This window comes from Rhinatrema bivittatum, chromosome 4 (genome assembly GCF_901001135.1).
Source record: "Rhinatrema bivittatum chromosome 4, aRhiBiv1.1, whole genome shotgun sequence".
Lineage (NCBI taxonomy): Eukaryota > Metazoa > Chordata > Amphibia > Gymnophiona > Rhinatrematidae > Rhinatrema > Rhinatrema bivittatum.
This window is the reverse complement of record NC_042618.1, coordinates 271,984,542-272,009,903: the sequence shown is the minus strand read 5'-3', so window position 1 is coordinate 272,009,903 and position 25,362 is coordinate 271,984,542. Positions and strand designations below refer to the sequence as shown.

The window sequence follows — 25,362 nt, the reverse complement described above, 5'->3', positions numbered from 1 at the left end:
AATTAGGCAGGAAGCCTCAACCCCTGCCAGATCGAGCCCTAAACAAACAACGCTGACTACTTTCTACCCGACATCGGAGACTGCGACCCCGGAGGTTCCCGCTACAGAAGGGGTAGGTGAGCAAACTTCTCTTCTGATGGGAGATGTGACTCTTAGTCCCGGGGCCCCAATTACTCCAACACCACCTGTGATTCCTTCCACTGTCACAGCAACAGGCTCGTCAATGGAACGTATATCGTTTCTTCAGTCGAGCCCGATTGAGGAGAGCTGTGACTTTAAGGAAGTGTATGAAAGGGGAAGAAGAGAAGGACTTCCCCTTGTTCAGGGAGAGTCTTCGGTCAGGGGGGAAACATTTGGTCCTGACCGAAGTATTGCGAAACCTGGTGTGAGTGCCTCCCCTCCTATGGAGTCTGCCTCTAACCAGAAACAAGAAAACCCTCAAGTTTTATTATTTACACCAATGTCTGATAAAAAATCTGTGACATTAGAAATGTTATGGCAAGCAATGTCTGTACTTCAAAATAATATAATGAAACTTAATGTAAATATTAAAGACATGCAAGAAGTCCTGCTGAATATAAACCCAATCGTTACAAATTATGGGGCAACTTTGAAAAAAGTTGAGGATGAGATAACCACTATTAAGAAAGTTCAGTCTACTATTATCCAAGGTGAAGGTTTAGTTCTAAAAAAAGTGGAAAATTTGGAAAATTCTATTAGATATTTGAATTTGAGGATGGTAAACTTCCCAAAATGTAAAATGATATCTTTGCAAGAACAATTAAAAAATTATTTTTTCAAAATTCTACAAATACCCTTGGATAAATTACCGGTGGTTGTAAATGTTTATTTTATAAATAAAGATCAGGGTATAAGTTCTTCCAACAGTAGTACAAGAAACATCTCTTAACATAACTGATTTAATTGAGACCTCTTTTAGTTCCCAGGTAGAGAGAAGGGGCACTCTCTTAGTGAAATTTGCTCTATCAACAGATAGAGACAAAGTATTAAAAAAGTTTATGTTAAATAGAGCCACTCTCTACCTGGGACAAAAAATATGGGTTTACCCTGATGTTTCTAAGGAAACACAACAGAGACGAAAAAAGTTTATAATGTTAGCCAATTTGGCAAGGACATTTGGTATAAATATAATTATTAGATTCCCGTGTAAATGTGTTATGCACAGAGAAGGGAAAAGATTTGTTTATTACGATCCAGAACATTTAGAAAGATATCTGGATGAGTGCAAGAAGCAGAAGGAGAGTAGTAGCACTTAATTTTTGAACACCAGGTAAATTGGATAAGCAATAGGAATATACTCCGTGTTCTGTATTTTAGTTAATATTATGTTAAATTTATTTGCTCAACTTAAGCTCCCCACTTGTTTTGTAACAGGAGTTTAGGTGACTATATGTTATGTTTGAATATGTATTGGTAATTAGATTAAAGTTATCCTGCTCCTAAGGATATTCAAATTTTATTTTGAATATATGTATTAAATGCATGGAAATGGACGTTTCTGCAAAATATAAATAAAGAATTCAAAAAAAAAAGAAAAAAGAAAATACACCTTATCCAGGGGCGGAGCAGATTCAGTTGTAAAGTCTAAAACTTCAAGGAAATATCTTCTTATAGTAATTCACGGAATCTCTCCCACAACCCTGGGAAAATTCAATACTCGCAGATTCAAATGCCTTAGAGAATTTTCTATAAATTCCACTTTCCTGTTTAAAACACTACAGTCTTGAATAATCATAGACTGGACATCTTTAACATATTGTATTCCTTCTTCCACATTCCTAAACTTATCAGAGATTTCCTGTCGATAAAGATCATTATACTTAGCAATAGTGTCCACTTGCTGTGATAATGAATTGATTTTCAAGGAGCAATCTGAAAAAGCTTTTCCCAATGAAGACATTAAATCCCACAAAGAATCTAAGGTAACCATCACAGGCTTTTCCAAACAAGCTGGTAAACCATTAGATGGGAGAGTCCCAGAAAGCGATCTCTTACCTCCACTCTCAGTCTGGGTGTTCATGTGGGCCGACACAAGTGCACCGGCGCTCTCTCCATCGATCAATGAGGAACTAAGCACGGGTTCTTCCAATGCCGCTGCTCCCTCAACCTCCGACAATTAGACTCCCTCTTCAGGGTTCCACACAGGGTGCTGCGACAAGGCTGTCTGTGCAGCCGGCAGTTGACGTTCATCTTGGGGGCTCAAGGACACCTCCTCCGAAGCCGGGACGGGTTCTCCTCTACGCGCCGTGCCAGCCAGAACTTGGGTCCCAGATTGTGATGTTGATCCTGTGAACTGCGGGATTGTCTTCTGCCCGGATAAGGATGAGGAGACTGAGGGATAAGTTCTAACTCTCCCCTTCCTCTTCACAAGCATTGTAATCACAAAAAAAGCAGGTAAATTCTCAAAGGAAATAGTGAGTGGGCAACGCTGTGCACAGGTTAAGCCGCCATCTTGGCTCCTCAGCTAGCTAAAATGTCTTATTTTCGGGGAGAGCCTTTTTTCAAACTTTTTATTTAGCAGATGGCACACACTACGGGTATAAAGAAAAATGTACAGGCATTCCAGGAAGTTGTACATAAGAAAAATCAAATATCAGTAGCTGAAAGAGCATAAGAATGTAAGATAAAGCTTGTCAAAGATAGCCACAAATAAATCTACTATAGAATGCAAGAAAATGAATCCAGAGCTTTGTACATATTCCCAAAACTTCCCCCAGACCTTATCATATTTATTCATCTTTTCAGGCAAAGAATAACTTTTTCTATTAACACAATTTCAGTCAATTATTTCTTCGGTTGAGAAATACATGGTGCACTTTTCCAATTCAGTGCAAGAGCTTTTTTTTTTTTTTTTTTTTAAATGGTCTTACTATTTCCAGTTTCTTCAGTGCTGTATGCCAAATAATTTGTCCTTCACAGAACTCTTGTAACTTACTGTAGGGTGCTTCTTGGGCAGTGCTGAGAAAATGCTGCACAGTTGCAGCTGCAGTCTTTATCACCAGCCGGTGTCATTAACAGCATGAATAAGGTCTGAAAGTCAGACAAGAAAATGAAGAACAGAGAGAAGGGTGCCTCTTGCTGTCTATCAGATTCTGTGTCTAGAAGCATTTTCTGTACTGCCTGCTGGCAATTGGTTTGAAATCAAATTTTACAATTGTTTCAAGGCTCTCATCAGCAGAAAATCTGTCCTAATTGTGGACATCCATGGCATATAATGGACCTAATTCTTATTTATGAGGATACATTGGTTTGTTTTTTTTTTTCCTCTTTTCCACTCTGCCCTCTGTAATTCTCACTTTATGTACCCCATCCCTCAGCTAAGGACCACTTTATATTTTATGTTTGAGAGTGTGATAGAGGTTTGAAGTGTATTTTCTTTTGGGAGTATTATACAGCTTTGTGTTATATTATTTGCTGTTTGAGAGTGTAATAATAGTTTAAAAGCATACTGAGTGGCAGGCTGGTTGATATTGTATACCTGGATTTTCAGAGGACATTTGGTAAAGTTCCACATGAGATACTCCTCAGGAAATGTATAGTCATGGGGAGAAGGCAATGTCCTATTGTGGACTAGTAATTGGTTAAAAGATAGAAAAAACAGAGCAAGTCTTAATATTCAAAGGAGAGAAGTGAATAGTGGAGTGACCCAGGGGTCTGTACTGGGACAAATATTTAACATATTCATAAATGAGCTAAAAAACAAAAGCAATGAGCTATGATGTGTATGTTGCTGACTGGATGTAGGTACCAAAATAAACAGACTGGACACCCTGGATGGATGTTACAACTTAAACTTTACTGCAGATCTTTCAAGGTAATCAGTCAGTACTATATACGTTTTTTTGGTTGCATTCATGTCCCAGAATTGTTCTTCCACAACCTCTCTAACTGTGAAAGTGTCCTGCAGTAACTGAGATGGTCTCACCCTCCAGGGCTTAGAGTGAATGGCAAGTATCCAAGGTGAGCCAGGGGCCTCCTGATGTAGTGGAATCCCTTCCCAGAACAATACATGAGGTCCAGATGTACTTCAAATTCCTCTATCTCTCAAATCTCCTCTGTTCTCCCAGGACAGAGACTCCAGTGGGGGTCTTATTCTCCCTTCTCCTTAGAAGGTAACCAGAATCTTTTCGATGAGAGGGCATTATGGAAACGAGGATTCTTCTTCATTCTCTAATCTTGGACTGGAAGGTTGCTGTCAAACGTCTTCCTGCAGGAAAGAAAAAGAAAAATCACCAAAAATACTCCAGTCATTAGAAAAGACATCCCATCTATCCACTACATATGAGATGTGTTAGGAACCTTGGCTGTGCAGGCCTGCGCAGCCAAGGTTCCGGGCCACAGACTCTGCCCGCAGCCTGCTCTTGTAGCGCCCCAAATGTTGACTCCAGCTTCTTCTGGTCTCCCTTCTAGGCACGCATGCGAGCGAGCCAAGTCATGGGATTTAAAGGGCCAGCGGCTGGGAAGTTCCCCGTGGCACGGGCTGATGATGTCAGGCTAGGCGGGTATTTAAACCCTGTCTCTCTGCTCCCAATTCGCCTCAGCAACAGGTCTTGCTCTCCTGAAGAGTGTGAGTTGTCTACGTTCCTGATCCCTGCATTCCTGACTCAGCCTTGCTTCATTCCTGTTCCTTGCCTCTGGTCCCTGCCTTGCTCATCATCCCTTGGATTGCTTTCTCAGTTCTGACTCCTTGCCTGGTACTTGACTCTGCTTGATCTCTGCCTGCCCTGACTCCTTGCCTGGTACTTGACACTGCTTGATCTCCACGGCCTCTACACCTGGACTCCTCCAATGCTGCCTCTCCTCACCTACTGGTTCCATGCCTGGGAAGACCCCCACCTAAATCCAGCTGGCCCTGGTACCCAAGGGCTCGACCTGCGGGGAACAAGGGCTGGTTTAGGTGAAGGTCCTGTTGGGTCTTCTCTCCAAGAACTGCCTCCCGATGACGAGGACCTCCAGGGGCTGCCCCCTGGAGGTAGCAACAACCTCGTCTCAACTCAAGAGTCCACTTTTCCAACAGTGCTGCAGACAGGTCCGCCATGAACCCGGCGGACCTGTCTGCAGGAGTGCTTGGATGTGCTAGGTGCCACCGTGGAATGCCTGGTGAATTGACTGGACTCCACTACATCTTCCAGTTCCCAGCTGGCCCCGGTTCCAGTATCCAGGGCTCCTGCAGCAAACCTCCATCTGCTGGTGCCACCTCGCTATGCAGGAGATCCCCGGCAGTGTCGAGGCTTCCTAATCCACTGTTTCATGCACTTTTCCCTACAGCCCGCCCAGTTCACCAATGACGGAATCAAAACAAACTTTATTCTGTCGCTCCTGGTTGGCAAGGCGCTCTCGTGGGCCTTCCACCTCTGGGAACAAGGAAACCCCTTGCATCAGGACCTCCCATACTTCATCCAAGTGCTCAAACAGGTCTTTGATCAGCCTGGAAGACAGTCTACAGCTGCTTCTGAACTTCTGCACTTACGACAGGGGTCACGCTCCTTGTCAGAGTATGCGGTAGAGTTCCGCACCCTAGCATCTCAGTTAGGATGACGAGAGGACAGCCTCCAGAGTATCTTTCTGGAAGGGTTGTCTCCAAGTTTTAAGGATGAATTGGCTGCCCGGGATCTCCCACATGATTTGGAGGCTCTGATTGCGCTTGCTGGTGGAGTCGACCGAAGACTATAGCAAAGCCTCCAAGAACTGCGCCCCTCCCACAGGCCAGTGGTGCTAGCTCCATCCTTTTCACAGCCCATAAAGCTGCCTCCCGCAGCTTCACCCAAGCCACCCCTTTTGGAGGAACCCATACAACTGGGGCAGAGCCATTTGACCCCTGAAGAAAGGCTGCGATGGTGTACCTTAGGCCTATTCCTGTACTGCACTGGTAAAGGCCACTTGTTGGCCCAGTGTTCCGAGAGGCTGGGAAACGCCAGAGCCTAGGCATCAGTGGGGAGATGACCCTGGGCTGCACCAATTCTGCTTCCCAATGTATCGTGCCTGTGACCTTCCGCTACGCCCATGGGGACATCACTACCCAAGCCCTGATTGACTCTGGCACTGAAGGGAATTTTATCTTGGCAGATCTCGTCGCACATCTGATCTGCCCACACTGCTCAGAGAACCACCATTGACCATTTCTTCCAACCAAGGGGATCTTCTTCCCGGAAGGATTACTTGTACCAACACACCTATGAGACTCCACACTGGGGTCCTTCATGAAGAGGAGCTCACCTTCTTCATCCTGGAGAAAACAATACACCCGGTAGTCTTGGGTCTTCCCTGGCTCCAGAAACACTCCCCTCGCATTGACTGGCGGATACTGCAGATAGCTCCTGGGGCCCTCAGTGCCATTCTTCCTGCCTCCAAGAGGTGTCTCACCCTGGTCTTCTTGTAGCTACCACCCCATTTACATTGCCTCTGCAGTACGCTGATTTTACGGATGTTTTTTTCAAGGAGAGGGCCGAGAAACTCCCTGAACATCTCCCCTTTGACTGTGCGATCGACCTCCTTCCAGGTACCATGCCCCCATGAGGGTGAGTATATTCCCTATCACTACCTGATACCCAAGCCATGTCCAAGTATGTTTGGGAGAACCTTGACAGGGGCATCATCAGACCATCCACATCTCCAGCAGGAGCTGGCTTCTTTTTCATGACAAAGAAGGATGGGTCGTTGTAGCCCTGTATTGATTACCACAGGCTGAACACCATCACCAGGAGAGACCGGTACCCACTGCCACTCATTCCTGAACTCCTGGACCATCTACAGGGGACCAAACTGTTCACGAAGTTGGACCTCCGAGGGGCCTATAACCTTGTGCGCATAAAGCCAGGCAATGAATGGAAGACCGCCTTTAATACAAGAGACAACCACTATGAGTACTTAGTGATGCCCTTTGGCCTCTGTAATGCACCAGTGGTGTTCCAACACCTTAGGAATGAAATCTTCCGGGACATGCTCCACTCCTGCATCATCGTGTACCTTGAAGACGTACTGATATTCTCCAAGGATCTCACTTCCCATTCAAGGAGGTCAGACGGGTACTTCAACACTTACAGGACCACAAGTGGTTTGCCAAAATAGAAAAATGCCTGTTCGAACAGGAGGTGCTTCCCTTTTTGGGCTTCATTGTCTCATCCACAGAATTTCACATGGACCCTGAAAAGATTTCTAGTATCCAGAATTGGCCCCAACTTACAGGGTTCCAGGCCCTAGAGTTTCCTCAGGTTTGCCAATTTCTAGGCATTTCATCCCACAAAACTCCCGGCTGGTAGCACCCCTTACTGCCCTCACCAAGAAGGGGGCCAATAGCAAGCAATGGCCTCTCGAGGCAATAACCGCCTTCAAGGACCTGAAGTGTGCCTTCCTCTAAGACTCCTTCCTGTGGCACCTGGACCCCACACAATCATTTGTGGTGGAGGTAGACGCCTCCGACACAGCCATGGGGGTGGTCCTGAGCCAACATTCTCAAAAATGAGCCCTGCTGCCCTGTTCTTACTTCTCCCAGAAGTTCACACCTGCTGAGAAGAATTAGAGCATTGGAGACAAGGAATCCTAGCCATCAAGATGGCACTCGAGGAGTGGCAGCAGTGGCTCAAGGGGGCTCAGCACACCATTACAGTCTTCACAGACCATAAGAAGCTTGAGTACCTCAGCCACACCCAACAACTAAACCCCTGCCAGGCTCATTGGTTGCTATTTTTCAGCAGATTCAACTTTTCCCTCTGCTACTGACCGGCCGCCAAAAATACTTGGGCTGATGCTCTCTCTAGAGCCTTTGAGACAGAAGACTCTCCGTCTGTTCCCCAATACATCATTGACGCAGCGAAGGTGATTCTCGCTGCCACCCAGACTGCTCCAAAAGGGAAGACGGTAGTACCTCTTCGATTCCGACAGAAGGTCCTGTCCTGGGCCCATGATTCTCTCACAGCCGGACACCCTGGAAAACCCCGCACACTTGGGTTACTGCAACGCTATTACTGGTGGCCCCAAGTAGAGGGGGATGTCAAGGCCTATGTCGACTCCTGCCCGACTTGCACCCGACAGACACCTTGCTAGATGACCATGGGGCCTACTCCAACCGCTACCTATTCCCAAGGAGCCATTGACCCATCTCTCCATGGAATTCGTGGTGGACCTACTACCCTCCAATGGCCATTACATTATTTTGGTGGTCGTAGATAGGTTTTCAAAGATGGTCCATTTCCCAAACTGCCCTCAGCCTCGGAGTTGGCCCACCTATTCACCCAACATATTTTCCACCTACATGGACTCCCCCGGCACATCGCATCAGATCGTGGAGTGCAGTTAACTGCTAACTTTTGGCTCTCCTTGTGCAAGAAATTTGGGATCCAGCTTGACTTTACTACAGCGTACCACCACAGGGCAAAGGCCAAGCCAAATGCACCAACCAGACCCTAAAAACCTTCCTATGTGCCTTTGTGAACAGCAGACAGGACAACTAGTTGGTACTCCTTTGGGCTGAGTTTTCACACAACTTGCACATCCAGTCTGCAACCAGCTCTGCCACTTCCCACAAATCTTTTGGTGCCATCGCCTGCAGCGCAGCTCACTGCTCAACAACTGCATGCCTTTTGGACTCACACAAAGGACCATTTTTGACGTGCTGCCAAGGAAGCAGAAAAGATGGCCAATAAGTATCGGCAGCCTGCGCCTCTCTTCAATTGCAAATGTTTTAATTGGCATTTGTCCATTACTGTGAACCGATGTGATATGTACACAGGAATGTCAGTTATTTAAAAAAACAATAAATAAATAAATAAATAAACCTGTAGACTGGGTATGGCCTAGCACCCGCCATATCCAGCTGTGAGTACCTTCGATGATACTGGTCCCCGGTACATCTGTCCCTTCTCCATCACAGATTGAATCGTTCCGGTCACCTACCAACTGAAGCTGCCTTCCTCTTTTAAGAATATACAACATGTTCCACATCTCACTTCTTAAGCCCCTGGTGTCCTCCTGGCCATGCCAGGAGATCCAGGAACCCCAGGACCTGTCAGCTGAAGAAGAACTCTATCAGGTAAAAGAAATACTGGACATATGACGTCATCACAGGAGATGGGAGTACCTAATCGCCTATGAGGGTTTCGGGCCTGAAGAAAACACTTGGAAGCCCACCTCCAACATACTCGACAAGACTCTTCTGCATCCTGACAAACCCGAGACTTCTAAGAAGGGGCGTAAAGGGGGTATTATTAGAAACCTCGGCTGTGCTGGTCCGTGACTGGGTCCCCTCACCTGCGCCAGCCGTGGGCCCGGCCCTGCCACTGCCACTCCTGGCCACTGACTTCACTCATGGCCTGCTCTTGCAGTGCCACGAACGCCACTGACTCCAGCTCCTCATGGTCTCCCCTCTAAGTGCACATGCCGAGTCATGGGATTTAAAGGGCCAACGGTGGGGAAGTTACCTGCGGCCCGGGCTGATGACGTCAGGCTAGGCAGGTATTTAAACCCTGCCTCTCTGCTCCCAATTTGCCTCAGCAACAGGTCCTGCTCTCCTGAAGAGTGTGAGTTGTCTACGTTCCTGATCCCTGCATTCCTGTCTCAGCCTTGCTTCATTCATGTTCTTTGCCTCTGGTCCCTGCCTTTCTCTTCATCCCTTGGATTGCTTTCTCAGTTCTGACTCCTTGCCTGGTACTTGACGCTGCTTGATCACCGCTGGCCTCTACACCTGGACTCATCCGATGCTGCCTCTCCTCGCCTACTAGTTCCATGGCTGGGAAGCCCTGTGCCTAAGTCCTGCCGGCCTCGCTACCCAAGGGCTCAACCTGTGGGGAACGAGGGCTGGTATAGGTGAAGGTCCTATTGGGTCTTCTCTCCTAGAACCACCACCCGACGACGAGGACCTCCAGGGTAGCAACAACCCTGGAGGTAGCAATAACCTCGTCTTGGCTCAAGGGTCCACTTTTCCAACAAGATGGAATAAAAGACCTTTTCTCAACCTAATCCTTCCCAGAGGCAGGGGGATTTTCCCTTCTAGAGCAAGGACTAGGGGATCCACAAAAACATCAAAAGTAAAATACAGAGTTTCTCAAAGAAACTGCCAAACTATATTCTGGAAATCCTGCATCATGCAACCTAGCCCATCAGAAGTAGGGACACAAAGAAAAATCACTGCTTCACCTTAGAATTCTAACAGAAAATTGCCAAACAGAACTCCTGTGCCACCTGCCTTTGGTATGCTTCTCTCCTAACTCTCAACCTCAAGTCCTAGACTAGGGTCATCTAGTGGACATCCCATGGGAGTATTTGCACAGTGTTAGCAACAATCATTTATAAATTAATCTATTACTTGTGAAATAGTAGTTTGTGGTGTGCCTGAATCCTGCTCAAAATTCTGCAAGAGGATGGGTAGGATGAGATTTAAAACTCATATGCATATCACACTATAGTGGCACCTTTACTGTTGGCAGCTGGCTGCTGTAGACTTCAGACAAATGTTTTCTGTGTCTTGGTCAATCCCTTTTCTGGATACATGGCCAAGATTTATGATGTCCCATGGAACTGAAAAACTCAAAACCTTTGATCTGTATGTAATAGTCTTATTCATCCATATATTTTTTTAATATATCCCCAGATATCGTGAATAGAGATGTAAAAACAACATTACGAGTTTTGTACAGTCTGTTCTCCAAGTATAAAAGCAAATGAACTGCAGCCACAGTGAAGATGGAAACCAAGATCAAGATGGCCTTGTTAATATATTTCTGGAATATGTATATACAATAGATTTCTGTTCTCTTCCCAGATGCATTTTCATCACTGATGCAGAGTAAGAAAAGAATAATTATTTTATATGCATTAATATAGATACAATATACAGTGTACTTTCTCTGGATCTTTGTTATACTGCTATCCCTGACACCAAACATTTAAAGTGACTGTACAGAATATTGTATGACTGATACTTCTGATACACAGTGCTGAATAATGATGATTACTGTCTGCCACTAGAAACCCCCAACCACAGCAGTGTTCTCACCCCTTCATAACACATACAATGCTTGGCTTCCACAAGCAATGAGCAAGCAATATGGAAAGTATGTGAAATCTTGATTTGTTGGTAGACCTTGTTAAAAAGCAAATCAATTGATTTTTTAAACTGGGCACTTACAAGAAACTGACAAATCAGTTGTGAATATTCTGACTGTATTGCAGCGATGATATTGATTGTATCCTATTTTCATTTCCTGTTTTTCTGAGATTTTCTCTGATTATTTGATCTAGGTTCAAGTTGCTGAAATGATTGCACTAATAGTCATAAAAATCAATCTAGATTATTTCAAAATTACATATAGAAGGGGTAATGTTCAAAGGCAATTATGCACAAAAAGCCTAGTTTTATGCACATAGGTGATTCTTTGCAAATAGTCCCGGTGGGTATACATGTAGAAGTGCTCACAGAACACAATTTTGTGCATACTAACTCGGCATTCTGAAAGGTGGAGTTGAGGGCGGGATCAAAATTTATATGCATAGAAGCCAATATCAAGTAAGCCGGGACAGTGGACAAGTTATCCGGCTAAAATTAACTGGATAGCATGTCTTGGATGCTCAGCAGGATAAACGTCCTGCTAGATATACTCACCTCAAGTTATCCAGCTACATGTAGGGGGTGCCTGGATAGGTTTTCTGGTTCTTCTGCTATATGTAGCTAGATAACTAAAAAGCCTAACTGGCTATATTAAAATATAGCTGGTTACATTTTAAAATTATCCAGCTACATGTAGCCAGATAACTTGCTACTTAACTGGAAATATATTAAAAAGATATCTGTTAAGTGGCAGCATAAATAAATAGAACCTCTGGGTCTTTATGCCCAAACCCTTAGCCTTCTGCTTGTGACATCACTTGACCACCTCCCAATTCCCACCTCTGCCAATTTAATCAAAAATTAAGCAGTTGGGGGCTAGCGCCCCAAGCCCAGATCCTCCATTCCTTCCCTGTTTTAACCAAAAACAACTTATCCTCTTTTTCTCCCCCTCCTCATCCACTGGCCACCTCTATGTGATACGCCAGCCCCCTCAGAACCCTCCCAGATCAGCGAAAGCCTGGCTGGGAATGGTAGCCTCTTGCTCTCTCCTTGGGCTTCCAGCTTTGCTGTGATAGCAACTCTGGAGCTGTCGGTCATAGGTAAAAGACTATTGTTCCTGGCTGAGCTTTTGCTGATCTGGTGATGGGGGAGCCTGGGTGGGGTCAGGGTATTGCATAGAGGTTACGGGTGGATGGGAGGGAGAAGTGGATCTGCTGGGGTTTTTTTGGTGAAAACAAGGAAGAAAGGGGAGGATCTGGCCTTGGAGTACTAGCCCCCAATTGCTTACATTTTTTTTTTTTTTAAATTGTGGAGATGGGAGGGAGTCAGCTGATATGGCTCCAATTATTTCTAAGTGTTGTCGCAGGTTGAAGGATAAGGGATTGACCATAAAGGCCCTGAGTTTTTTTTCTTTCTTCTTTCTACCATTTAACCTGATTATCTTTTCAACATATCCAGGAAAGTGGCAAGTTATCCAGCTATACGCATCCAAATAACTTTAGAGCTGCTGTGAGGCAGGACTAAAGATATCCAGCTGACTTGGTTGAATATATTTGAAAATTGGCTAAGTTAGACAGATAACATAGGCCTGCCCCTGGAATGCCTTTTTTTTTTTTTATCCAGCTAGATTTTAGCAGGATAATGAATTTTCCAGCTAAAATCTAGGGTGCCGATTTTAAAAGTTACACGCGTGGGGTACATTTGTGCACGCCAGCCAGCATGCACAAATGTACACCCGATTTTATAACATGCGCACGCTGCCGGGCGCATGTTATAAAATCCGGGGTCAGCGTACGCAAGGGGGTGCACACTTGTGCACCTTGCGCGCACCGAGCCCTAGGGGAGGCCCGATGGCTTTCCCCGTTCCCTCCAAGGGTGTTCTGAAATTGGAGCGTCTTTGGAGGGAACTTTTATTTTGGTCACCCCCACCTTTCCCTCCCTTCCCCTATCTAACCCACCCCCCAGCCCTACCTAAATCCCCCTACCTTATTTCGATGAGTTACGCGTGCCAGCTTGCCATCCCCCGGCACAGGCCGCTGTGCCAGAGGATTCAGCCCTGCCCCCGGACCACCCACGAATCTCCGCCATGCCCCCAGCCCCGCCCCCGAACCACCCCTGAGCCATTGCCACGCCCCTGGTCCACCCATTTTTGAAAGCCCCGGGACATACGCACATCCCGGGGCTTGTGCGCGCCACCGAGCCTATGCAAAATAGACTCGGCGCAGACAGGGGTAGGTTTTCGGGGGTTATGCATGTATCTTCTGCACGTAACCCTTTGAAAATCTACCCCAGGTGAATAAGTGCCCCAGTATTCAAAAAATTGCCATTCAGCCGGACAACTGAGTTAGGTGGCTAAATGGTTTTGAATATTGCCTCCACGTTTCAAAAGTATAGGTGCAAATCCACATACACAAAGTTATACCTGCTCTTGAGATTAAACTTTGTGTGAGTGTGCTATGTGGGGCTCTGCCCACGCTCGCAAATTTTCAAAGCAGATTTATGCACACTTAGAAAGTGATGCATGTTAAATGGCTGAACTCTGTGGGTAAAAAAATACTGATAGATTTTAGCCTATCAGGACTGTTTGAAAATTAGTAATGGCTTAGACTTAAGCCATTGGCTTTAAGTGCAGTTATGTTTGTTATAATCACCCATGACATCATAGACAGTGGAATCTGCCTGGTTCACACAGGATGTGTGTGGTGTCTGTGACATAACAGCTAATGCCAGCTAATCAGATCCAGCATGGGCTGGCCTTTTTTGGATCTCTTAACATGACTACTCTCAGCAGTTGCTAGGAAATAGTTTTCAATAACTTCCTCTATTAAAAATGGTGTAAGCCTTTTAGAGCCTACAGAAAAAGACTGTGATAAAATGTTTTAAAGCAGATGTAATAAGTACTGATATAAAATTATATTGTGCCAAAGGAATATGTGTATGAGCAGAACAATAAATTTAAGTGCTGTTCAATTTTACTGTGAAAAGCAATTGCTCTGTAATTGTTTGACTTTGTTGCATTGATTATGTTGCAGCCCCGGTCGCCGCCATAGCGACCGGGTCCTTACCTCCACCGGGGTCTTCTCCGCGCTGCCGCGAGCCGCGGGATCCGGGGCCGGCCTGGCCGCATGGCAGCGGCGTCTCCACGAGGGAGACGCTGCCGACGCTGCCAAGGCCCGATCCTGACTCCTCCCCCCTGCTGGGAACGCGCGCGAGGGCTCTCCTTTTACAGGTCCAGCACCCGGAAGTGCTGAACCGCCCTCTCCCTGACGTCAGCGCCGGCGGGGGATTTAAACCTGCACTGTTCCTTCCTGCTTTGCCTTGCAACGTGGTCACTCCTGAGTGTTAGTTGCTGTTCCTGATCCTGCCTGCCAGTTTCAGCGTTCCTGTTCTTCTGACTTCTGCTGCCTGCCTTGACCTCGGTACGTCTTCACGCTTCTGACTTCTGCTGCCTGCCTTGACCTCGGTACGTTTCCTCGCTTCTGACTTCTGCTGCCTGCCTTGACTTCGGTACGTCTCCACGCTTCTGACTTCTGCTGCCTGCCTTGACCTCGGGACGTCTCCACGCTTCAGTCTTCTGCTGCCTGTTGTGACTTCAGCTCTTACTCTCACCTAAGTCCCAGCGGTCCGGGTCCCTACGGGCTCCTCCTGGGGGGACCTCGGACTTCCAGGGCGAAGCCACCTAAGCCCTAGCGACCCGGGCGTCAACAGCTCCTCTGGGGGCGTCTCGGGTTTCCGGTGAAGATCCTTCTTCGGCTGTGCGTGATCTGCCTTCCGACCGTCTCCTCGCCGGTCGGCCCAAGGATCCACTTCCGGAACACAACAGTTTGCAAGGCCATGGATCCGGCAGACCTCGCCGGCCTGCAAGCCATTCCCGGTCTTGCCCAGCGTTTGGTGCAGCAGCAACAGGTATTGGATTCGCTGGCTGCCACTGTGGAACGATTGGCGGTTCGAATGGACTCTGAACCCCTTGCTCCAGTTCCCGCACCTGCACCGGCGCCAGTGGTTACAATCCATGCTCCTACCCAGCTTCCATCTCCATCACGGTACGCCGGGGATTCCAAGGCTTGTCGCGGTTTCTTGAACCAATGCTACGTACGCTTTGCCTTGCTGCCCAATCAGTTTCCATCAGATGCCGTCAAGGTAGCATACATCTTTTCACTATTAGACGGTCGAGCACTGAATTGGGCGTCACCCATGTGGGAAAAGAATGACCCCGCCTTGAGCGACTTGAACAGATTTGTGGAGGAGTTTAAAGCAGCCTTTGACGAGCCTGCACGCCAGACCTCAGCGACCTCTGAGCTACTTCAACTCCGACAGGGAACACGGACGCTAGCTGATTACGCATTGGAATTCCGCACGCTCGCCCTAGATGGTTGGCGAGATGATGCCCTCCGAGGCGTGTTCTTGGAGGGGTTGGCAGCTAGGATTAAGGACGAGCTGGCAGCTCGCGACCTCCCGGAGGATCTGAACTCCCTCATCGACGTAGCAGCTCGCATTGATCGATTACAACAAAGAGCGAAGGAGGGGCGTCCTCTTCGGCGAATGGCCCCCCTACCTCCGGTTCTCTCCAGACCACTGAATCCCAGCCCTCGTAGCTCCAGTAACTCGGCAGAGTCCTCCACGGAGGAACCCATGCAACTGGGCAGGTCCTCGTTAACACCTGAGGAGAGACAACGCCGTCGTGATCTGAGGTTGTGCCTGTACTGCGGCGGTAAGGGCCATTTCTTGGCCCAGTGCAAGGATCGGGCGGAAAACTCCCGCGCCTAGGGTTGAGAGAGGAGTGTTCCCTAGGTTGTCTTAACGCTGCTCCTCAATGTGTAGTACCAGTAACCTTGAGATACCCCCGTGGTTCCTTCAAAACGCAGGCTCTCATCGACTCGGGGGCCGGAGGGAACTTTATCTCGAAGGATTTAGTGCAACGACTTCAGCTCCCCACGCAACTCCGGGAACCGCTCTTACAAGTCACCTCTATCCAGGGCACACCTTTGTCCGGCAGTATCTCTTCCATGACCTCGCCACTCACCCTCCAGACCGGTCTGCTCCATACTGAGAAAATCTCGTTTCTGGTTTTAGAGAAGTCCGTCCACCCAGTGGTTCTCGGGTTACCCTGGCTGCAGCAACATTCTCCAGAGATCCGGTGGGATGATCTACAGATCACTCGATGGAGTCCCAAGTGCTTCCACTCTTGCATTCAATCCCCGAAGGAACAACGAATTCCGCTGGCACATACTGGGTCTCTACTTCCGTCACCATATGCAGACTTTGCTGATGTCTTTTCTAAGGAAAAGGCAGAATTATTACCTCAACATCGCCCCTTTGATTGCGCGATTGATTTGCTCCCCGGTTCTACTCCACCTCGGGGAAGAGTGTACCCCTTGTCTCAACCTGAAACTCGAGCCATGTCTGACTATATCACCGAAAATCTCGCCAAAGGATTCATCCGACCCTCAAAGTCTCCCGCAGGGGCGGGTTTCTTCTTTGTCGCCAAGAAAGACGGGTCTTTGAGGCCATGTATTGATTACCGAGGACTCAATACCATCACTAAGAAGAATCGCTACCCGTTACCCTTAATTCCTGAGCTATTAGACAAACTCCAGGGAGCACAGGTATTCACGAAGTTGGACTTACGGGGTGCCTACAATTTAGTCCGTATCCGTCCCGGGGATGAATGGAAGACCGCTTTCAATACCCGGGACGGGCACTACGAATACTTGGTTATGCCATTCGGACTCTGCAATGCTCCTGCCGTATTCCAACATTTAATGAATGAGATCCTTCGGGAACTACTACAATCTTGTGTAATTGTGTATCTTGATGATGTCCTCATCTACTCCCCCGATTTGAGTTCCCATCGGCGACATGTTCGACAGGTGCTTCAGATTCTCCGGGATCATCACTTGTATGCGAAGCTGGAAAAGTGTCTCTTCGAGCAGGAGTCATTGCCCTTTTTAGGGTACATTGTGTCCTCAATAGGGTTTTGCATGGATCCCAGTAAGGTATCTGCCATCAGAAATTGGCCCCAGCCGGTGGGTCTGAAAGCTTTGCAACGCTTTCTAGGATTCGCAAATTTCTACCGGCATTTCATTCCCCAGTATTCATGGTTGGTGGCGCCGCTCACCACTCTCACCAGGAAGGGCGTGGACGCTCGAATATGGCCTAGTGAGGCATGTAGGGCCTTTGAGGACTTGAAAGAAGCTTTCCTCCATGACACCTGCTTACGTCACCCTGACCCGACACGGCCCTTCTTTGTGGAGGTGGATGCCTCCAACATAGCCGTTGGAGCGGTCCTGTCTCAGAATTCTAGTTCCGGACACCTACTACCTTGCTCCTATTTCTCCAAGAAGTTTACGCCCGCCGAGGGCAACTATGGAATAGGAGACAAGGAGTTACTCGCAATTAAACTAGCCTTAGAGGAGTGGAGACAATGGCTGGAGGGGTCTCTTCATCCTGTCACAATCTACACGGACCATAAGAATTTGGAATTTCTGAATCAGGCCCAACGACTCAATCCCAGACAGGCGCGTTGGTCGCTTTTCTTCAGCCGGTTTGACTTCGTCCTCAAGTATCGGCCGGCCTCTAAGAACGTCAGAGCAGATGCTTTGTCTCGTTATGACATTCAGGAGGAAAGGCAGGAACCCCTTCAATACATCATTGACCCCGCCAAGATTCAAGTAGCCAGTACTTCGGTATCCTCTCTTGGGAGAGTGGTTGTTCCCCGCAGAGATCGCAGGAGAGTCCTCGGGTGGGCCCATGACTCCCTCTCAGGGGGCCACGCCGGCAGGGAAAGGACGCTCGATCTGTTGAACTGCTACTACTGGTGGCCCAAGGTGAGACAAGATGTACGACTATACGTGGATTCTTGTCCAGTCTGTGCCAGACAAAAACCTCTTGGCGGTCGGCCGTGGGGCCTCTTACAACCACTACCCATTCCCACCGAGCCGTGGACTCACATTGCCACAGATTTTGTGGTGGACCTGCCATTGTCCGAGGGACATTCTGTGATATGGGTCACCGTGGATCGGTTCTCCAAGATGGTGCATCTGGTACCCTTACCCAAGCTTCCGTCGGCACCTGAACTGGCAAATTTGTTCACGCAACATATATTCAGGACTCACGGACTTCCGCAAAGTATAGTATCCGACAGGGGTCCTCAGTTCACCGCTCGCTTCTGGCGGTCTCTCTGCAAAAAGTTCGGAGTTCAGCTAAACCTGTCTACTGCCTTTCATCCACAGAGTAATGGACAGACTGAACGGATGAACAGGTCTCTGAAAACGTTTCTTCGAAGTTTCGTCTCCGAGAAGAGAAATAATTGGGTTTCTCTTCTCCCCTGGGCCGAGTTTGCTTACAATAATCATACTCACTCTGTCACTGGCCAGTCCCCTTTCCAGATAGTGTTTGGACGCCACCCAAGACCACCAGTACCTGTTCCAATTACGGTTCCTTCACCAGCAGCCCTAACAGTAGCCCATCAGATTCATCACCGTTGGAAGACAATCCAGCAACGACTTATCACATCCGCAGAGAGGGCTCGAAGATGTGCCAATCGCCACCGTCGCCCTGCACCAGTATTCCTACCGGGTACCAAAGTCTGGTTGAGTACCAAGAATCTTCAGCTGCCAGGTCGATCTCGGAAATTGGCTTCCAGATACTGTGGTCCTTTCCAAGTAGCGGAACGAATAGATCTAGTGTCCTACAGACTTCGTCTTCCTTCATCTCTCCGCATTCACAACGTGTTCCACGTATCACTGTTGAAGCCAGTGGTGTTTTCACGCTTTCATCATCCAACAACTGATGCACTCTCAACCTCCTCTACCGAAGAACCCACGTATCAGGAATGGGAGGTACTGGACGTACGCTTCCGCGCCCGCCGCTGGGAGTACCTTCTAGCATGGGAGGGATGCGGACCCGAGGAGAACTCTTGGGAACCTGCTCGGAACATTTTGGACAAGTCCCTGTTAGTTCAGTTTCATCAAGCCAATCCTGGGAAACCGGGACCCCTGCGGAGGGGGCGTAAGAGAGGGGGTACTGTTGCAGCCCCGGTCGCCGCCATAGCGACCGGGTCCTTACCTCCACCGGGGTCTTCTCCGCGCTGCCGCGAGCCGCGGGATCCGGGGCCGGCCTGGCCGCATGGCAGCGGCGTCTCCACGAGGGAGACGCTGCCGACGCTGCCAAGGCCCGATCCTGACTCCTCCCCCCCTGCTGGGAACGCGCGCGGCGCGCGAGGGCTCTCCTTTTACAGGTCCAGCACCCGGAAGTGCTGAACCGCCCTCTCCCTGATGTCAGCGCCGGCGGGGGATTTAAACCTGCACTGTTCCTTCCTGCTTTGCCTTGCAACGTGGTCACTCCTGAGTGTTAGTTGCTGTTCCTGATCCTGCCTGCCAGTTTCAGCGTTCCTGTTCTTCTGACTTCTGCTGCCTGCCTTGACCTCGGTACGTCTTCACGCTTCTGACTTCTGCTGCCTGCCTTGACCTCGGTACGTTTCCTCGCTTCTGACTTCTGCTGCCTGCCTTGACTTCGGTACGTCTCCACGCTTCTGACTTCTGCTGCCTGCCTTGACCTCGGTACGTCTCCACGCTTCAGTCTTCTGCTGCCTGTTGTGACTTCAGCTCTTACTCTCACCTAAGTCCCAGCGGTCCGGGTCCCTACGGGCTCCTCCTGGGGGGACCTCGGACTTCCAGGGCGAAGCCACCTAAGCCCTAGCGACCCGGGCGTCAACAGCTCCTCTGGGGGCGTCTCGGGTTTCCGGTGAAGATCCTTCTTCGGCTGTGCGTGATCTGCCTTCCGACCGTCTCCTCGCCGGTCGGCCCAAGGATCCACTTCCGGAACACAACAGATTATACAATATTATATGTAAAAGTTATTTTTTTAATTAAATTATGTTAAGACTCATTCATCTTTGACTGTTAATATAAATCATTTCACTGAGATTTGAGATTTTTTGTTCTACGCCATAGACTTATTATGCAGGAAAAGTTAGAAATTTATAGTCAGGATTTTTCTGTTTACTATTTGACTTGGTATGCATCCTAGGGTACTGAAGAAACTAAAAAATGAAATTTCTGATCTATTAGTTAAAATTTGTAACCTATCATTAAAATCATCCATTGTACCTGAAGACTAGAGGGTGGCCAATGTAACCCCAATATTTAAAAAGGGATCCAGGGACGATCCAGGTAACTATAGAGCAGTGAGCCTGACTTCAGTGCCAGGAAAAATAGTAGAAACTATTCTCAAGATCAAAATCATAGAGCATATAGAAAGACATGGTTTAATGGAGCACAGTCAACATGGATTTACCCAAGGGAAGTCTTGCCTAACAAATCTGCTTCATTTTTTTTTTTGAAGGGGTTAATAATCATGTGGATAAAGGTGAACCAGTAGATGTAGTGTATTTGGATTTTCAGAAGGTGTTTGACAAAGTCCCTCATGAAAGGCTTCTAAGAAAACTAAAAAGTCATGGGATAGGAGGCGATGTCCTTTCGTAGGATTAAATGGTCAATTTTCTCAGTGGAAAAGGGTAAACAGTGGAGTCCCTCAGGGATCTGTACTTGGACTGGTGCTTTTCAATATATATATATCAATGATCAGGAAAGGAATACGACAAATTTATCAAATTTGTGGATGATATAAAATTATTCACAGTAGTTAAATTATAAGCAGATTGTGATACATTACAGGAGGACCTTGCAAGACTGGAAGATTGGACATCCAAATGGCAGATGAAGTTTAATGTGGACAAGTTCAAGGTGTTGCATATAGGGAAAAATAACCCTTGCTGTAGTTACACGATGTTAGGTTCCATATTAGGAGCTACCACCCCGGAAAAAGATCTAGGCATCATAGTGGATAATACTTTAAAATTGTCGGCTCAGTGTGCTGCAGCAGTGAAAAAAGCAAACAGAATGTTAGTAATTATTAGGAAGGGAATGGTTAATAAAACAGAAAATGTCATAATGCCTCTGTATCACTCCATGGTGAGACCGCACCTTTGATACTGTGTACAGTTCTGGTCACTGCATCTCAAAAAAGATATAGTTGTGATGGAGAAAGTACAGAGAAGGGCAACCAATATGATAAAGGGGATGGAACAGCTCCCCTATGAGGAAATACTGAAGAGGTTAGGACTTTTCAGCTTGGAGAAGAGACGGCTGAGGGGGGATATGATAGAGGTCTTTAAGATCAGGAGAGGTTTGAATGAGTAGATGTGAATTGGTTATTTATACTTTCAAATAATAGAAGGATGAGGGGGCATTCCATGAAGTTAGCAAGTAGCACATTTAAGACTAATCAGAGAAAATTCTTTTTCACTCAATGCACAATAAAGCTCTGGAATTTGTTGCCAGAGGATGTGGTTAGTGCAGTTAGTGTAGCTGGGTTCAAAAAAGGTTTGGATAAGTTCTTGGAGGAGAAGTCCATTAACTGCTATTAATCAAGTTTACTTAGCCACTGCTATTAATTGCATCAGTAGCATGGGATCTTCTTAGTGTTTGGGTAATTGCCAGGTTCTTGTGGCCTGGTTTGGCCTCTGTTGGAAACAGGATGCTGGGCTTGATGGACCCTTGGTCTGACCCAGCACGACAATGTCTTACGTTCTTATGTTCATATGAATACAGAAAGAATAAAAAAAGATTAGAATACTTCATGGAAAATGTAGCCCAAAGGTAACCAAAGAAGATGGATGTAGCACTTATAAATCATTCAAATCTGTTTTATTATCACATTTCTTGGTAATAGTTGGGACTTTATTAAAACAAAAATAACAGAACATGCATCCTATCTCATTTTAAACAGTATATGGTAGGACATAATGAATGTTTTTACTGATTATTTTTTCTTCTTAATGAAGAATACCTGCTATTCTATACAATTGTAGAAGCTTTGTGAGGTTCCCTCCAATTCTAGCTTTGATTTAGTTTTGAAAAGATCTTTTACTCACGCCAATCTAGAGAGAGTGAGGGAGCACTTCTCCATGCTTTTCTGCTGTGTGTCTAACCACATTCAGATATAGTGAAGTAGAAATAATTGGAAAATAATTTTTATGAAGTCTACACAAACGTATGCATTTTGAATTGGGGGAAAAAAAAAGCAAAATCATGCTTGAATAATGTTTCAGTGAAATTTGAGGGTTGGAAAAAAGATTTTGAACAGAACAGATCTGAATATCAGCAGAGTCTGAATGTATTATCTAGCATAATAAAAAGCTGTCTGTGGAATATCATCAGATAATAAACCATTTATGTGACTTAAGAATTTTGTAGAACTGAGACCACGTTACATAGCTTCTCAGTTGGAACTTATAATTAATGATTTACCACATCAGTTTTTTTAGGCAGTGGTGATAAGGGGTAAATTAAAAGCAAATCTTATATTGTTTGTGTAACCCATCCCCGTGTGTGTGTTCTGCATGGGTAGGGCCATAAAAGTATTTGTAAGTTCTTTGGGGCAAGAGCCCTGACTAGCTCTCTTTGTGGCCCTTTTTCCCAGGGTGTGGATCCTTTGGCATGGGGAAGAAAGGGTTCATTTCAGGTCCTAGTATAGGGGTGACTAACTTTCTTTAAGATGTCCCTGGGAGAGAGGTAATTTCTGTTCACTGTGTGCCCAAATAAACACAGTGAAACCACTGGATTTTAGTGTTCAAAATAAAGTCTTTACTGTAAACACTGAATGGTTAATGACACAATAAGGGCTGGATTTTAAAAAGGCCTGGCGATGTGCATAAAGCTCCAGGTCTTTACTAAAGGGGTGGGGCGCGTGGCATGGGTGGGGTCAGGCTCCCAGCACAGCGGCAGGCGGGAAAGGTTAGGGGAAGGGGTGGGAAGGTCAGGCTAGGGGGAAGGGAACCGGGAAAGGCAGGACGGCTTGGCGCGCGCAAGGTGCACAATTGTGCACCCCCTTGCGCGCGCCGATTTTATAATATGCCTGCGCGTGCATGCTATAAAATTGGGCGTACGTGTGCGCGTGCCAGGTAGCATGCGCACATGTACGCCCGTGCGCAACCTTTTAAACTCTACCCCTAAATATGTTTCAAGCACTATACTCTTCCTGGCTCTTTTTACAAATCCTTTGTCCTCTATCTGTGCAGAAGCTTTTTGAGTAGGCAAGAGAACTTTCTACCCTCTGGATTAGGTGAGATGGTCATCTCAGTGGGCAGGGCAACCCTTAGATGGTCAGGAAAACCCCTTCCAAGATGGCCAAAAAACCTGTATCTTCACAGAGAGCAAATCTTCTCTCTCCCCAGGGGCTTGAAGACTCAGGATGGGTGTCCTCCAAATTGTAAATATGTTCTTACTCACAGTTAGTAGCTCTTGTTCCTTTTCACTTGATAGGCATCCTTATTGGAAGGGATCCTAGATGGAACTTCAGCTCATAGATGAGTAGGAAGAGGGGCAGAAAATACTTCCTCCCAGATCTTCAAAAATAACTTCTTCTGGTTACCAGAAAAGAAAGAACACTGGAGTTACTATTTGTAACAAGTCACCACCACCTCTTGGACAGATCTTCCCTATCCCTTGGAGTTCCAAACACAGGGTTCCCCGTTCCCTGAATCAAGGAAAAGCTTAAGTGTCTAGCAAGGCTCCTACCACATAAAAGTCCCAAAACCAAATTATTCCTAGGATAACCACTCTGCACCTTTGGAGAAGAATACAGCAGTGGAGCCCTCGACCTGTCACAAAAGATCCCAGGCAGGATAGAGCCCAGGCCCCAGGTAGACCAAAATTGTAACTGAGGAAACATCTCCAACATTCCTCCTGAACTGCAACTTAGACTGCCCCCAGAGCCCTTGGCGGAGCTCTGCTATAAAACCTCAGAGTGGGATATACTTTACAGAACCCTCAATTGGAGGAGTTGCACACAAATGGATCCTCCCCTAATTATTGCTTTCACAAACTGCACTACCAAGACATGTTCCAGGGCTTACTGGTAAATCTGAAAAGATGCCCAGGTTACACTTGCATATTATCCTTTTCTCTGGCACTTTCCTCCAACTTGGAACATTCTGTGTTTGAAAGTAGTCCTTAAGGGGTGTAAGGAATCAGGTAGGCGAGGATAAGGTAAAAGTAAAATAATATGTTTATTGGTATACAATCTTAAGTCCAAGTATTAAAAGTATCTAAGCATATACAGTTCTAAGCATATACAGTTCTAAGCTTAAGCATATACATCTGTATCCGTGCACAATATTTCGGCCAATACTCACTACACCCTTTTCATCATCAGCCTGGCAAGGAGAGAGCACATCACAGGCGAAAAAAAGGGGTCTTCACTTTGTACGTCTACAAAGGACAAAACATCACTTTGCTCTTCTGCAAAGGAATTCTCTCTCTCTCTCAGTTTGTCGTCCAAAGTTACCTTTCTTTTATAGTCTACTGTATGCCAGGTGCAGGCTTATGTGCGTGCGAAGTAATCTTATCTTTATGCCAGGTGCAAGCTTATGTGCGTGCGAAGTAATCTTATCTTTATGCCAGGTGCAAGCTTATTTATAGCCTACTGTATGCCAGGTGCCGAAGGGTTCATGCAAAGTGCAAACTTATTTATGCCAGGACAGGATTGCTCACTATCTGTTCTTGCAGTTCAAGGATAGGTCATCTCCATTCCAGGCCGAATGTCAGTGCTGCAGCTGATTCTGCAATATCCCTTACATTCCACCCCTGAGTAATCATGTCCTGCAATCCACAGCAGTGGAAGAGGCTATAGTAGGAGGGTGTGGTCAACTTAATTGGTGAACACAATGGGTCAACACAGGATAGAAATACACATGACAAGTATGATAGCGGAGCGACCGGTCGTCAATGATTTTGTGACTCAAAGAATGAAGATGTGCAGCTACAAATAGAGTTTTAAGTGATACAATATCTATAGACTTATTCAAACAGGCTAACATGTGCTGTAGGCAGTGTGCTAATCTATATTTACATAGGTCAAAACAATATGTATAAACATGTATTAAACACTGGTCCTTTTAGGACTAGCAAATATAGAAAAACAAGATAGGCAAGAAAAAGCTCCTTCTGAGTAATGGGTCAGAATATCCTTATCAATACCTAAGCCCCATCTAAACTGCATGGCCCTGGAGTTTAACTGACACAGAGATCTGCCCAATTTAAAACAGTAGCAAGGCGTGCCTGTGGCCTGCCAGGAGTGTCCACAGTGATTGGTCTCAGTATCTTGAATCTTCTGTCATCCATTGCGATCTCCATTCTTCTTGTTGTATGTGGTTGGCCTCTCTGACGTCTGGGGGACACCCAGCTCATCAGGATAGATATATAGGCCACCTTTCATTGATGATCCAGCATCAGGCC

General features: G+C 46.7%; 1 protein-coding gene across 1 annotated transcript in view; it reads left to right on the top strand.

Moving 5' to 3' along the window:
- Positions 1–12,303, top strand: part of PARVG (parvin gamma) — a 140,904-nt gene extending 128,601 nt beyond the window's left edge. The window contains exon 13 of the mRNA XM_029600118.1: positions 10,607–12,303. Within this exon, the coding sequence (XP_029455978.1) occupies positions 10,607–10,680 (74 nt within the window). The 3' untranslated portion in view covers positions 10,681–12,303. The remainder of the gene's footprint in view (positions 1–10,606) is intronic.
- The last annotated feature ends 13,059 nt before the right edge of the window (positions 12,304–25,362 follow it).